At 37.9% G+C, this 15,326-nt stretch overlaps 1 protein-coding gene across 6 annotated transcripts in view; it reads left to right on the forward strand.

Moving 5' to 3' along the window:
- Positions 1-15,326, forward strand: part of LOC124643855 (mitogen-activated protein kinase-binding protein 1) — a 61,703-nt gene that overhangs the window by 10,158 nt on the left and 36,219 nt on the right. For 5 of the 6 annotated variants that reach the window (XM_047182974.1, XM_047182970.1, XM_047182973.1 and 2 more), the window contains exons 2-3: positions 3,455-3,546; positions 14,996-15,155. In XM_047182974.1, the coding sequence (XP_047038930.1) occupies positions 3,455-3,546; positions 14,996-15,155 (252 nt within the window). The remainder of the gene's footprint in view (positions 1-3,454; positions 3,547-14,995; positions 15,156-15,326) is intronic. The other variant, XM_047182972.1, reaches the window with a different exon arrangement.

The following is a 15,326-nucleotide window of genomic DNA, read 5'->3' on the forward strand; positions in this document are numbered from 1 at the left end:
CGGGTAACATGGAGTCGCGAGCGAAGCGAGCGCGAATTTTTCGGATTCGCGGAGGTGCAAAAATTTGAAATAATGTCACTTTTTGATTCATGGTAAAAATAGCCACTAGAAATACTCGTATGCCGTGTCATTTCACGTCGTGTCAAATGTATGAAATCGTATAATCCTGGCGATGAAATAAGCCCAAAAAATGCGGTGATTTTTGGCCGACTCGCTACCTATTTTTGCCGATTGCCAAAGACCTGGAGTTATTAAGTTAATCTACAATTTGTAAAAAACTGAATTAAATTATCTGCTGCCATGGCCTTCCCCCACCACTTGTCGCGAACTCGTACTTACGCTCCCGAGTGGTACCCACCTACATGGTGCCTAAATGAAATTTTGGAATGCAATATTTAAAACAATTTAGTAGAAAATGAATAATAATTTAGTATTGTCAAAAGTGAAACAATTATATGGAAATCTTGAATTTTCCACGGAACCCCTGAGGGCCTGTCACGGAACCTCAGGGTTCCGCGGAACCCCATTTGGGAACCGCTGATCTAATAGACTGGTATAATATGATAATCAATTCTTCAATTCGCATAACAAAAAAAAAAAACACTTGAACCCACGAAACGATACAACCATCTTCACACATCAATGAAAAAACAAAACAAAACAAAAAATCGGGAGTTCCATTTATAAATTCCGGCCGCTGTCAAGGTCGTTTGACACTTGATCCAAGATGGCCGACCGGGCGTCCTTGTTGACGCGCAAGGATGCGCTTGCATGCCTTGTACCGTAGCCGATTGAGCCTTGTTTGTCAAGGTTAACCGGTGTATAATATAATAATGTTTTGTTTGTGCTGTTAAGGGGTAGGTAGTAAGGTTGGTGTGGTTTTATTGTGAAACTTAGAAATGAAAAGGAAGTAACATAATAGAACAATGTTATATACTATAAGAAACATACGCGGTTAAATTGAGAACCACGTTTTGCGATGTTGGCTAAAGAATTATGAAGAAAAAATATGTATGATTATAGCGTATACTTATATCTTATATCTACGTGATATATTTTAGGAAAATTGTATATAACTAAGTTTCCTTATTTATTTCAGCAAATACATAAACCAAAATAACATTAGCATGTAGTGACGATACCGACTAAAAATATCTCACAATTAGTAAACCTAATTAGATTTAGTAATTAATATTATAAAAGCCAGCAGAATATTAAACAGCTGATTCACGACTCGTGAGTTTATTTTTAATCCTAGCTTAGTTAAGCTAATTTGTATTAACTAGCTAAGCTACTCGTGCGAAATTGCTAAGCACAGCTTAGGCTTATTGAATATACGTACCTATTTAGCATTCACTAGTGATTCACCACGGATTTGCACGGGTGTAAATTATATACCCAATCATTTCTCGTGAACTGCTGTATATGCTCTTATTTTTATTTGATTAATAGATGAAAGATTGTCCTGATTTATTCTTAAACATTCCAAAAGAAAGATTCATCGTTATGAAATTACTACGGTTTGAAGTATTCAATCAATTTGGATCAACTATAATCAGTCATTATTCAGTCGGTCGTGGATTGCACTGACGAAGAGAGATAAGTGACTTTGTTTGTGGACTTTTACGGAAAACACCTGAAGCGATTGACACGAACGTTATGCCTGGAAATAGATGTTTACTAAGAAACCTGGAGAGTGTTATTGTTAATTTTAACCAAACTCAGATTTAGAATTTCACTCAATTTTACTGATAGTTTAAAAGAACACCTACATTGTTTTATTTTCAAAATTGACGTAACATCCAAAATGGCTACCACGCCTCCATAATATCTTTCTAACGCTCTTGTTTAACAAAGGTTTATCTAATACAGCCAAGGTTTCCTATATTTGCCCAACTATTTCAACCTTGCTGCCTGATGTAGTCAAATATTGGTCTAACTAGCTCATGCCTACGGTTTCGTCCTTATTTAGTAGTGTATTAATCTTACCATAAAAGTTAAGAGAATTTGGTAGTTTTTTTTGGGTGAGAAATTGTTTTGAAATCTTATGATTTTGCATAAGACAGAATTAATTGTAAGACACTTTATTTGTCTTTAATCCTTATTAATATTTTAAATGCGAAAGTAAATCAATTTGTCGTGCTCCCACACCTATAGAACCGATTTAAATTACCTATTTCTTGTCGAATTTTGGGAACCAATCGTTTCAGAAATATAATTCCCTAATAAAAGTTTAACCTTCGACCGTTGGAGGTTTTAATTTTTATGATAAACAGCCGTTCTCTTTCCTTGGATGATTATCTCCTTGCCGAAAACGGGACTACAAGTTTGCAATGTCATCATCCTCCGAGCCTTTTTCCCAATCATGTTGGGGTCGGCTTCCAGTCTAACCGGATTCAGCTGAGTACCAGTGCTTTACAAGAAGCGACTGCCTATCTGACATCCTCAACCTAGTTACCCGGGCAACCCGATACCCCTTGGTTAGACTGGTGTCAGACTTATTGGCTTCTGACTACCCGTAACGACTGCCAAGGATGTTCAATGACAGCCGGGACCTACAGTTTAACGTGCCATCCGAAACACAGCCAATGGTGTCTAAGATATACTTAGAAAATACATACAAACTTAGAAAAGTTGCATTGGTACTTGCCCGACCTGGAATCGAACCCGCGCCCTCAAACTTGAGAGTACGGTTCTTTACCCACTAGGCACTAGGTAAGTTTGCAATGTACGGGAGTCTAAATTATACCCAAAATGTTTCATCAAGCAAGCCTGCGTTTAAAAAGGATCCTCTTTTCAGTAATTCTCATATCTTTAGGCAAGAAAAAAAATATTTTTCATACAACACAAAGACGAAACCCAATGTTCGTATGTAAACGAACGGTATTTACATACAGATTAAACTTTTTAAGGTATATATGTATTTATGTAGTACATAATGTAAACAGTTTCGCAAGTAGGCTCCGTTTGGCGCACGACATTGAGGGTTTTAGATAATAAGCTGTTTAGGCACGGATAGGTGTCTGTGGGATGTCGTCGTAAAATAGTTTTCTTAGAAATTCCTAGATTTGTCTGTAGGCGAGCGAAGGTTGATTGAAGGTGTTTTTAACTTATAATTATAAAATATGAGTTATTGTAAGACAACGTTCTTGGAATGTTACAAAAAAGTCCTTCACTACGTCTGCCTGTCTGGTTGGTTTGCAGCTGAGTACTAGTGTTTTACATGGAGCGACTGCCTATCAGACCTCCTCAATCCAATTAGTTAGACAAACCCTTGGACTGGTTATCAGCCTTTCTGGCTTCTGACTACCCGTAACGACTGGCAAAGATGTTCAAATGACAGCCGGGACCCACTATGAGCCATCCGAAACATAGAGGAATCCGTCACGAACGGAATTTCTTAGACATTATGTACATGACCTTATCTAATATTTGTGTATTTGTTTGTCCTCAGATAAAGTTGGAGAGTGTCCTCGGTCTCACTGTTGGCAGTAACGCAGCCCTCGACTGTGATCCTAACACTGAGCTCGTCGCTTATCCTGCAGGGTGAGTACTTACGAATTATGCTGAAATAATTTACACATTTTTCTTCGACTTAGGATATCTTCTCTTTCATCCGCTTCATCTTCCTAGTTCTTTATATACGTTAGCCATGTAATCTTTCATTCATACTATCTGTTCACGCGGTGCCTTTTGGATAGAACGGGCAGTAGTCAAAAATCCTAGTATCACAGGTCATTCACATAGGATATATCTCCTGCCCTCATACCTATTTCATTTTGTGTCACCATATCTTCTTTCATACCTACTTCTTTCTTCTCTGTATGAAGTCATCTCACAAGTAACATTGTTTGTTTGTCGTTCTCCCAAGACGCGGGGGAAACCACCGGGAACAGCTTGTTAATTTCTATTTCGTTTATTGGATAGTAGGTAATTTACTCCAAACAAGATAACTAAATTGTAACTAAGACACAAACTCAGGTAAATCACTGATTATGTAACAACATTGAAAGAACAACCTAGCCCACTCGTAGTCGCTATCTGATTGCGAATTTTAAACCAAATAAAATTTGCATAGCCTTGCTCCTATTAAGTGTGTCAAGGGCGAAGAGCTTTGGAAAACAATACGGTTATGAACAAAGACTTTTTAAGCCTAAATTCGATAGTCAGAAAGAAAGAGCTATTAAATAAGCACTTTGTCATTACTTTGGAGCACCTACCTCTCTGACGATACGCTACCACGATACCTCTTGGTATGGTTTTCAAACTTTCTGACTGTAGTACAAACACATACAGACTGTCAAACCCATGTTTAATGGCAGCTGCGATCTGCATTTTTAAAGACCTGAAGAAACACAGAGGAACTCACTATTTATCCCTTAGAAAGACCATCCTCGAAGCGACCGCGCTAAATACAGTTTAATGTCATGTTTAGCAGAAGATTTTATTCAGCCGCCAATGATCGTATGAATACATATTTTGGCGCTATTTTCGCGATATACCAGCGAAAAACTTGTGCCATTATTTAGGCAGCTAAAAAGTTTTCATCTTACCCTTTTTTTTTTGTTGTTGCCGAGCTAAAAATGCTATTACGCATCCCGTTCCTGTCGAGGGACGGAAGAGGGGTATGCCTTTGCCTTTCATGTGTCAATCCTTGTATCTGTAACTAAACCACAAGTTCCTCTCTATAAATATAAACCAATCGTGTGATTTTCGTTTGACCCGTGACCTTTACCTGGGCTTGTCGTTTTTACGGTGAATTGCATTCCATTTTACGGTCACCAACCGCCCTCGGGCTTGCAAACAGAATTACAGCGGCAAGTTCTGTCTGCCGGTTAAAATGGCCTACTGCTGGGTAATAGACAATTTTCGAAATATGGTTGTGATTTAGAAGTTCGTTTCGAAAAATTTAGGTACCAAGCCTAATTTAAATCTTTTAATAACGTTTTTTCACGTGATTTTACTCGCAATATGAGAGGACTTCTTTTACTTTTCCGGATAATAGTTTTTCAAAGTTGAAGTACTTTATTTTTCTAGAATTGAGGTGTATAGAGTTTCTAATTTAGGTTTCAAATTCTAACCTAAATTGTGACATTTTCACATAATAAGAGTAGTTACTAGTTTTCTCTAGCGGTTTCACCCGCCTCCCATATGGTAACTCATTCGCGCACCTTGACAAAAAATAGCCTATATTGCCTTTGATGCATGGAATTCAAATCGGACCAGTATATTTCGACGTCCCAGCAAACAAACAAAGATTTTAAGACCTTTACGATATTCATTTTTAAAATGTGATTAAAATATTTACCAATCAAGCAATACTTTTTACAAATAACGTCACTTTGCACTGATATTAAATTGATGCGCCACTTTTCTACTAAAGTTCAGATTTAATCTATGCCGATGCATTATATTATGAGCGAAAGCAATTTCCTTGAAAGTGCTACATTGCGCCACTGATGTCGGAAATAGCAATAAATTGGTCAAGAGCGAGCGATGTGGTATCAAGGTTTTTCTAGGGCTAGAAGTTTCGTTTTTCTTCATAAATACTGACTTTAGGAACCATTATTACCTACTGTTAGGTGTACATCATACAGTCCACCAAGTACCTCAATCTTTTTCATGAATCGCATTTACTGGTGATAACTACAATAATTTTAAAATTAGCAAATTATTTTTTGAGTTTATTGCAATTAGACAGACAGACACCTCAAAAAATTAATAATCGTACGTTGTGTTTGAAATAAAAGACTCTATTTTGATCCAGCATCTTGTCATGTCAAAAGTTAAGATAGTTTGACACTTCAGTCTAGACTTTTCTGAATATAGGCTAAAACTTAGGTTAGACTGAAGATTATTTGGTCGAACTGGAAGATAAAACATTAATCGATTCATGACTTTGTCTTTACATTATTCTTTTGCATTTTATGTTTGATTAGGTTCTATATTCAGACCCCTATAAAAAAATTAAACTATCTGTTCCCCGCAGTATAACCGTACAGCCCACACCCGGTAAAAATTAGCCTACGTCCTTTCCCTACACTATGTGTACCTACCCTTTTTAATCGGTTTAGAAGTTTTCGAGTGAAAGCGCACTATACAGACATAAAGACAAAGTTTTGCTCATTTATAATATTAAGTAATGATTATCATCAAATCAATATACCAGGTGCATATATTGTACATTACGTGCGTAGTTAAATAACGTGCTGATTTAATTATTATTAATATTCAACGCTCGACTCCTGCGCATATATCGTGACGTAATATCGACCGCTTTGGTCTGCATGCACGTTTATGTTAGTAAATTTTAGTATGAGAAGAATTTATTTATCTAGTTAGTTTATTTATTTGTTACTGGAAAAAGATACTCCGGTGGTGTCGGATTGCCGCCCATCGGGTTATGAGAGTGAAGGAATAGTGAGTGCACCTGTGTCCAAGCAAATGTGCGTGCACTATAATATGTCCTGCGCAGCTGGCTGATGAATTTAGAGAGAACAGCCACATCGTGGCCAGAAATAGGTCTGGACACCATGTAATATAATCCCGTAATTTGGGTCTGTTTAAACCCATTGTGATGAGCATGTTTGTTATTAGGACTATTTGGATTAGCTAAATCAGAAAATCCTAGTCAATTGATCATAGTCTGTAAAATTCAAATACCCTTTTAATAAGACACTGCTGATCACCAATCCTTACCATGGAACCTTCTATCGTTGTACCAATAAATCGCCCTATTAATAAAATAAAATATCCACCAATAGCCTACAATTATTTACAAAAACCGCAACAATAAGTCACTAAGCTCAAGGGTGAAATGATGAACTTTAACCGTTTACACGCGGGTGCGGCAGTGTAACCGCGCCCTTAGATCGATATGGTGTCTGCCATAGATCTAGACAGGTTTAGAGGTGTCAATTTAATTAACGTCGCTAAGGGAAACGTTACTTTTCTTTGGTTTAAATGCTGTCATATTATGTAAATTCCAAAAATGCCAGTTATTAAACAGTAGCCGTTTTTCCGCGGTTTTACCCTCGTCACGTTTGAACTACTGCCCGTACCGAGATAAAATATATCCAATATTACTCGGGAAGAGTGTAGCTTTCCAACAGTGAAATAATTCTTCAAATCGGATCAGTACCTAGTCTCGGAGCGTTCAGGCTAAAAACAAAAAAATCCTGTTTATTATATTAGGATAGATAAAAAATGTGATTGATGATGATATAAAGCTAAAACCGTGATACGCTACGAACGTCAAAATTCGCGCTCTTTCATAAAGAACCCCATTTTCTATACTAGCGCTGTCTAAATCTATCAATGTCTATGGTGTGCACTCAGTTTTATTAACTAGCTTTACACCGCGGGGATGTCTGGCTGTTCAGTTATTTATAGGAAACAAATTGTATTACCACTGCAGGCCTTGGGCAGACGGAGCTTTTAAAGCCTAGTCTCCAAGAAAACTTAAGGGAAACTTTGCAAATTTTTCTTCTGAGTTACTTGAAGACAATATTAAACAAACTAAAGCCGACTGACATAAGAAAATTCTTCTGCATTCGTCAGTTGGCAATAAAGCTCAGAAATTGTACTCTAAGCTTTATCTACACAGAAGCTGTTGGTAAACCCTTTAATAAATAAATAAAACTCAAAAGCTATTGACTACATTTGTATATGGTTTTCACTGCTAGATAGAGCGATTCACAAGAAAAGTTTAGATCTATTTATACAACTGCGAAGCTGGGCAAGGTCGCAAGGATATTATTGTTATTTTTCTCAGAACGACGATACGCAGTCAGAGGATTCACTTTTTGGCAGCAACGTTGAATTTACTTATGATAATAAGCCAAGTGGGCGACCAGGAAAATTCTTAAAAATAACAACAAGAAGATCGTTTACCATTATAAATTAATAGCCCAATCAATTAACATACACAAATAACATGAAATAACCATGACCATGACAAAGATGAGAGAAAAAACATTATACGATTGCGTGCTAAACATGCGTGCGTGCGAATATTATACATTTTTACGTATACAATGATACCTACTGTGGTATAAAACACGCCTAGATGTCTAGTCGGCTAAAAATTAATGTAATTGTAACAATTACTTAATCAATTGGTTCGTTATTTTAGCAGTTGTTTATTAGTGTACCTAAAAAGTCTATCGAGATTGCTTACTTAAGTGCCTAATCAAATGGTTTATAGATGTCTAGTAATACTTAATTAGAAGTTTTGACTTATCTGTTAGAAATCTATGCAAAAATTATAAAGCTTAAGATTTTTGCTGCTCGAACGCTGCGCTTAACTGAAGAATTAGACAGAGTTGAAAAAAATCTTTAAATATTAGATTTATTATGAAGGAAACCTATAGGCTTTTTATCCAGGTGTGGGGAGTAGTTATCACGGGACCCTGGTGTGATCGCTTTCGGAAGCTTGTTTGATATAAAACCTGCCTGGTCTATACATTCATAGATCTACATAGAGTACAAAATTCCTATACTTAGAAACATCCTATATCTTCGTAGTATCTTAATAATTCACCCACCTCCAGTCTGCATTATCTCATTAAAAAGTCAAGTCTACCGTCTGTTACTGGCGCGGTCAAGTAAGAAACGTACTTAGCAAGTTCGTTGACCCCGGCCGGTCAACTGTATACTTCCGTTTCCGCGATACCGATTTGAATTTCGAAGTGATGGTGATTGGCAGTTGCGAATGATGGAACTTATAAACAGGTGAAGTTCCCCCTGGTTTTGTCCGTGTTCTGTACCGTGAGTGTATACTTATGCCAGTATGACCCTTCTCACTTAAATAATACTACTACTTAAGTAACACTTTTTTATCAATGAAGGAGTTACAAAATCAAAAAAAAATCAAAATCAAAATCTTTTTATTTCACATAGGCCTTTGCAGGCACCTATGAAACGTCACATTAGTTGCACGGTTCCAAAAAGTTGGTCTCATGGAGAAGAGCCGGCAAGAAACTCCATAGACACTCTTTTTAAAAAGTAATATAGTCACAGTACAAACAGTCTATTACATAACAATAGTAAGCTCACAGAACTAGACTAGACTACAGACTAGACTACACGCACATTGCAAACTTTTAGTCGACCGTTAGTTTATTTGGGCTCACAAATTAGATGAAAATGAATGGTGGTTCACACATTACGAAGATCTGGTACTAAGCTGGTATCAGACCGACTGAAAACATTGATTGGAACTAGGGCATGCAATACCGGTTAACCGGTTTCGTTTTTACCGGTAAATCGCCCATTTTTGCGAGTTTAAAATTACCGGTAAAAATAATATGAAACCGGTAATTTACCGGTTTTTACGTTTTTTTTTTGATAAAATATAGCAATTGTTCATTTAACGTCAAATCTTTGTTATGTAGCCTGAATATAATGTTGCATACATTACGTATTGTAAGAGTGTTAAAGTTGCTGTTTTTTAGGAAAGTAAACTTGTGTGTCGTTAACTATCTCTAGGTTAGATACAAATCTTCTTTCTCATCTTAATTTATAAAATCTAAACAAATTGTATTCATCCGGTTATTCTGTTTTTCCTGATAGCTGTCAGCTCATACTAGGTACAAATGTAGCTAATGCTTATTTTACCTACTCTATGACCTTACTGAGCAAGGGCTTTTACACGGCGGAGGACACGGCGGAGCACACAGTCCAGGTGTGCACTGCCTGGGAAGGGTACCGCCGTGTTGTCGTCGAGGCAATAGGCAGCGGCGACCTTTCGCGTCCTTCCCTGGTTCAAGCCATGGTCCGGAGCTAGAGGGAATGGGAAGCCGTCGCCTCCTGCGAAGCAGTCATGCTCGAGAAGGAGACGGCGGAGCGACTGCGAGTAGCACCTCTCATCCCAGCCGCTGTAGTGGACCAGGAAGACACCACGGGCGCCAAGGGTCGAGAGACGACTCCCGGCCACCGTAGGCGTCGGTCTGTGGGCGGTGAGTTCGGGTGGCTCATCGTTCCACCGTCTGCATAGACAACAGACCCGTGTCAGCGGCGCGCGTTGTTCCACGGGCTCCTCAGGGAGATGTCACCAAACCTAGTGGGGCCCAGCAGGGCCAAGGTCTGCCGGGGCCGCGGGATTGTTCGAAAAAGTTACCGCGACCCTGGTCCATAAAACGTCTACTAAAAAACCATGGGTTTTAGACAGAAAGAGTCTGTCATTTGATGATTTACCATAAAAAAGGGCTTTCACTTCAATGAAAAATATATTTTTTTACGGTAATTCTTAGCGTTTATCCCGTCTTGTGACGGGGTCCGCTTTCCGTATCTTCTTTCTTCCACTTCACTCCATCCTCCTGAATAGACATCTTCATTGTCGATTCACATGACATTCATTACGACACTCAACCACCACGGTTTCGGCCTGCCTTTGCGCCTTTGACCGGGTATATTGTGATTGAGTATTACATACACACTGCCGATGTCCTCAGGTGTCACTCCATTTTACACGTCTGTACCATCGCAGCCGTTTTTCTTGCATTTTGTAGGCGACATCGCGTACGGATGGTACTGACATGTTTTTTTTTTGTTACGGCCCACGTCACAAAAAACGTTTACCACCTTATACTTTGCATATTTATTTAGGTTTTGCTTTAAGACTACCCAATCTTATTGTCATAATAATACATTTTTAAAAAATTACAAAAATTACCGTTTTACCGGTTTACCGGTAAAAATATTTTTATTACCGAATTTTTACCGGTAATTTTTGTTTTACCGAAATTGCATGCCCTAATTGGAACCAAGATTTACTCTTATAAAAAGTTGGGTCAACTGTCGGCCGACTATTTAGTCATTAGACATAAAATTACCTACTTTTTTCTCCTTATCCTAGCGAATTTGTTTATTTACAAAAATATTATTGTTAATCAGACTTTACTTTACCATACAGATATTTTATTTAACAGCAGGTCTCGCACGCCTTACGTACGTCTAATCAGTTGGCAAAAGGTGTTCAATACTACAACATCTGGCTTCAAAACTAAGGACAAACACCCATCAACCAAAATGTAAATAAGCTTTCCAACGGCATATGATGTAGTATCGCATAGTAAGGCGTGTCGCACACCACGCGATTCGCCGCGGCCGTGAGAAAGGCCGGGCGCATACTACGCACAAATCATGTCAATTAGAATTGAGGAGTGGGGTAAGAGTTTGGCGATGAGCGAAGCGAATCGCTAATGCTTATGAATGGTTTCGAATTTACAACTTGCGGATATATCTATAGATATTCTTGAGTCTCCTTAGTTTATAACTCTGCGGTTAAAACTTGGTTGAATCATCTGTAGGTTCAATTAATATCCGTAGGTTCGATATTAATTCGATCATTTTCGAATCATATCGAATCTTTATTTTACACAAAATATTTCTCCACTAGGGTTTCCCGCGGTTTAAAAGTCGATCCAAAGGAACTACTTTTCGTATTATAAAGTAACTCACGACCACCGCTAGAACGATTCTAATTTCTGTTCAGCCACTTTGAATGGTTTCAAGATTGAAAGAATCACAAACATCTCTACTAACTAACTTAAAATTTTTATAATATAGTGGAATCGGCATGAATTTGTTGTATTTATTCGGTTGTTTTGTACTTTAAATGGCTTCCCTTTTTCCTTTCATTTTAAAAAAGTATTGGCGCCCTGTTAAATGCGCAATAGCCAAACTTTTTAAATTTTTTCACCCCTATAGGAGGGGTCAAACATTACTCATACCTTGTATTAACTAATTGTGGTATTAGGGTGCAATGAAGGTGTGTACAGGTAGGGCTCCCTTTGTATATTAAGAAATTAAAAAACTACTATACAAAACTAGGGGACAGCCCCCCTAAAATGACAGGGTGTACTTAATTGATGAGCTGGCTCTTTTGGATCTATGGGGATTTTCGTGACTTTTCATAAAGAGTAAGCCACACCTAGGGCAAAGGTCTTTACCCTTGTGTTTGGACTCTCTAGAATGTTATTACTTTGTACTCCCAGGTTTGGTAAAGGTTTTCAAAGAGAATCCCTAATGCGTGGGTTTAGTAAATAATAATGATGGGAAAAGTACTTTAGCGTACTTAAAGTTTTGATATAAATTGTTACTTTTTGTCCCAGGGGAAGGTATAGGCTATTTTTTCTTACTTGTTTTTGTGCAACAATTAATCACGAGAACAAACTTATAATACTAACAAACACAAAACTTTTTTTAATTGGGGTATTTCGTACGCGCTTCTATAAAGTATTTTGAGTTATTTCTTTGGTTTCTTTTTTGAGATTGAATTTGGATTCTCAATACAATATGGAAAGAAAATCGCTTAAGCTTATAACTAAAGCATGGCCCTGTTCTTCCGCTGACGCGTCTCCTGTTAACTGAATAACAAATATTAGCCCACGCGGTGTGAGACAGGTCACATTGAAAGCGATAATTTCGTTTACCTACTTTTGTGTAGCCCGGGGTTTTACTCTCGTCCTGAGAAAACTATGGAGCAGCCATCTTTTTAACCGAATAGAAAAAAGTAGTACCGATCTTCAATTGCTTCTTAGAAATACGAAAACCAAAGTTATAACAAGGAATCCGTATGCATAGAAGAGCAGTTAAATGTCAGTCCTGCTTGTGATCTCTCTCCGGTGGTGTCGGATTGTCGTCCCATCAGGGTATGAGAGTGAAGAAATAGTGAGTGCACCTGTGTCCAAGCAAATGTGCGTGCACTACAATATGTCCTGCGCAGCTGGCTGATCTCCAGACCAGTATTAACAAGTAAAAGTTTTTGATAGCAACATCTCATGCGGAGAGCGTTCGATTCGAAATATATATTTAGGTACAGTGTCAGGTAGTTATATTTGCACTGCAGTTTAGAGTTATGCAATATTTGCATTATTTATGTAAACTATAACAGAGTTAGGAAAATGTAGGTCAGTTTGTGAGATGAGATATTTATGAGGTGCCAAGTTAGTTTAGGTTTGGTTCTATCTTACACAAATATTGGGATAACTGCTAAGATGTTTTGTGTAATGTGTATGTCTAAGCAGCCAACTGGTTGAAATAGCCGTGCAATCAAACAGTTAGCCCTTTAGCTTTTTTTACTGAATGATTGTTGCCAAAAGATGGCTGCGATATAGTCATACGTAAGTGTCAGTCTTGCCGAAAAAAACTTTTCTTCTCAAGATATTTTCTCATAAAAATATACTTTACACCTATATATGTTGAGCCTCACACAACCAACTAACCTACATACAATGCGAATACACTTTTTTTTAAATAGCGATTTTCAAATCCATTAATCCTCGCTCGCATTGAAACCTTGTCCTAACTAATATGATTCCTCCCGCGTTCGCTAATGGCAGTGAATAGAATAGAATATGTTAAACTGATAATCCTATGATAATGTGAATGTTCAGGTGTACCAGCTCACGTTTTTGAGGAGTAGGTAACTGTTACCAAAAAAGTGGGGTAATGTATTATATGTACTAGCGGTTCTGCCGCGGTATCACCCGCGTCCCGTGAGAACCACTGCCCGTACCGTGATAAAATATAGCCTATGTTACTCGGGAAGAGTGTTTCTTGCTTTCCAACTGCTTTCCAACAGTGAAAGAATTTTCTTTATTTTATTGGTATAGATTACTCAATTTATCCTCCGCTCGCATTGGAACCTTGTCCTAACTAATATGATTCCTCCCGCGTTCGCTTATGGTAGTGAATAGAATAGAATAGAATATGTTAAACTGATAATCCTATGGTAATGTGAATGTTCAGGTGTAGCTGCTCACGTTTTTGAGGAGTAGGGAGTAACTATTACTTAAAAAGTAGGGTAATGTATTATGTATGTTATTATGTACATACTTATGTCTATTTATTTAGCTCCTGGCTCAGTTTTATACATTTGGTGTTCTTTTAATAACGTTGTCTTAGGCTCACGTGGATATACAACATGTAACTTAATTAACGCACATCCTGAAATTAGCTTATTCAGAATCGTTTACTGAATCGATTTATATCATTTTTAATATAGGTAATTTTTTATCCCAAAAATAATTAAAACTACGGAAAGTATTGTCATATTAACCCTGTACAGTCAAAACAAATTCAAATAGACCGTAACTCAAAGTAATAAGACTTCGTGTATTGTCGGCTTTTTCCGTAGTTTCGTTATGTTGTGTCGAGTCGAGCGGCGCGCGGCGCGATATTTGCGTGCGTAGTAGTATGACCAAAAAGCTCTCCAAGAATTGGTATAACTAATTTAGTAAATAACAATGCATATACATGTTAAATTAAAAATTCAGTGTATGTATTATGATTATAACATAATATTCTAATTGGGGTGTTTGAGGGTGTGCGTTAATTACGTTACATGTTGTATATTGTGTCATTCTGATATACAAGTTTTTTATAAATGTCGGGACACTTTTTTTTACACATGGTCGGTTAGCCCCATGGTAAGTTATTAATTAACTTGTGTTATGGGTGCTAACACAACTGATAAACTACATATAGCTACATATATACATATTTATAAATACATATTTTAACACCCAGACCACGGCCAACAAGCATGCTCATCACATAAATGTCGACCGAACCGGGAATCGAACCCGGGACCTCAGGTCCGGCAGTCCGGCATGGTGACCATTGCGCCAGCGAGGTCGTCAAAGTTACATTACTGCCAAGTTTAATTCACTAGTTTTAACCAGAAAGACTGACTAACATATTTCACGTACATTTTTGCAACTGGTGTCTTTAGGGTTCCCTGTCCAAAGTGGAAAAGAGGTCCATATTACTACTTCGCTGTCCATTTGTTTATCTCATGAACCATTACACATATTTATAAGGATGAAAAGACTTCTGTTAGCATGATTTTTATTTTATTAGATATGTTTAAGGCGTGAGTCCGACTTGAACTTTTTACCAGGTTTTTTTCAGACAATCCTACCCCCTAGTTCGTCAGTACCCAGTATCATCACAAACCATACTAACCATATTTTATCTCTAATTCCAGATGCACGGTAGTACTCTACAATGTGCGAAAGAACAGACAGACACATGTGCTCAACGCGTGTCGGAAGAGTGTCACTTGTGTGGCGTTCTCCCCCGACGGGAGGTACCTGGCTACAGGGGAGTGCGGACACGCCCCTGCCGTCAGGGTGTGGGACTTACAGGTGAGGAACACGTATAAATGTTCAGGTATACATGTATTGTTAGTAGTGTTGTCCCCCGATGGGAGGTACCTAGCTACGGGGGAGTGCGGACACGCCCCTGCCGTCAGGGTGTGGGATTTACAGGTGAGGAACACATATAAATGTTTAGCTTTATAGTAGTACGGTAGTATT

This window comes from Helicoverpa zea, chromosome 28 (assembly GCF_022581195.2).
Source record: "Helicoverpa zea isolate HzStark_Cry1AcR chromosome 28, ilHelZeax1.1, whole genome shotgun sequence".
Classification (NCBI taxonomy): domain Eukaryota; kingdom Metazoa; phylum Arthropoda; class Insecta; order Lepidoptera; family Noctuidae; genus Helicoverpa; species Helicoverpa zea.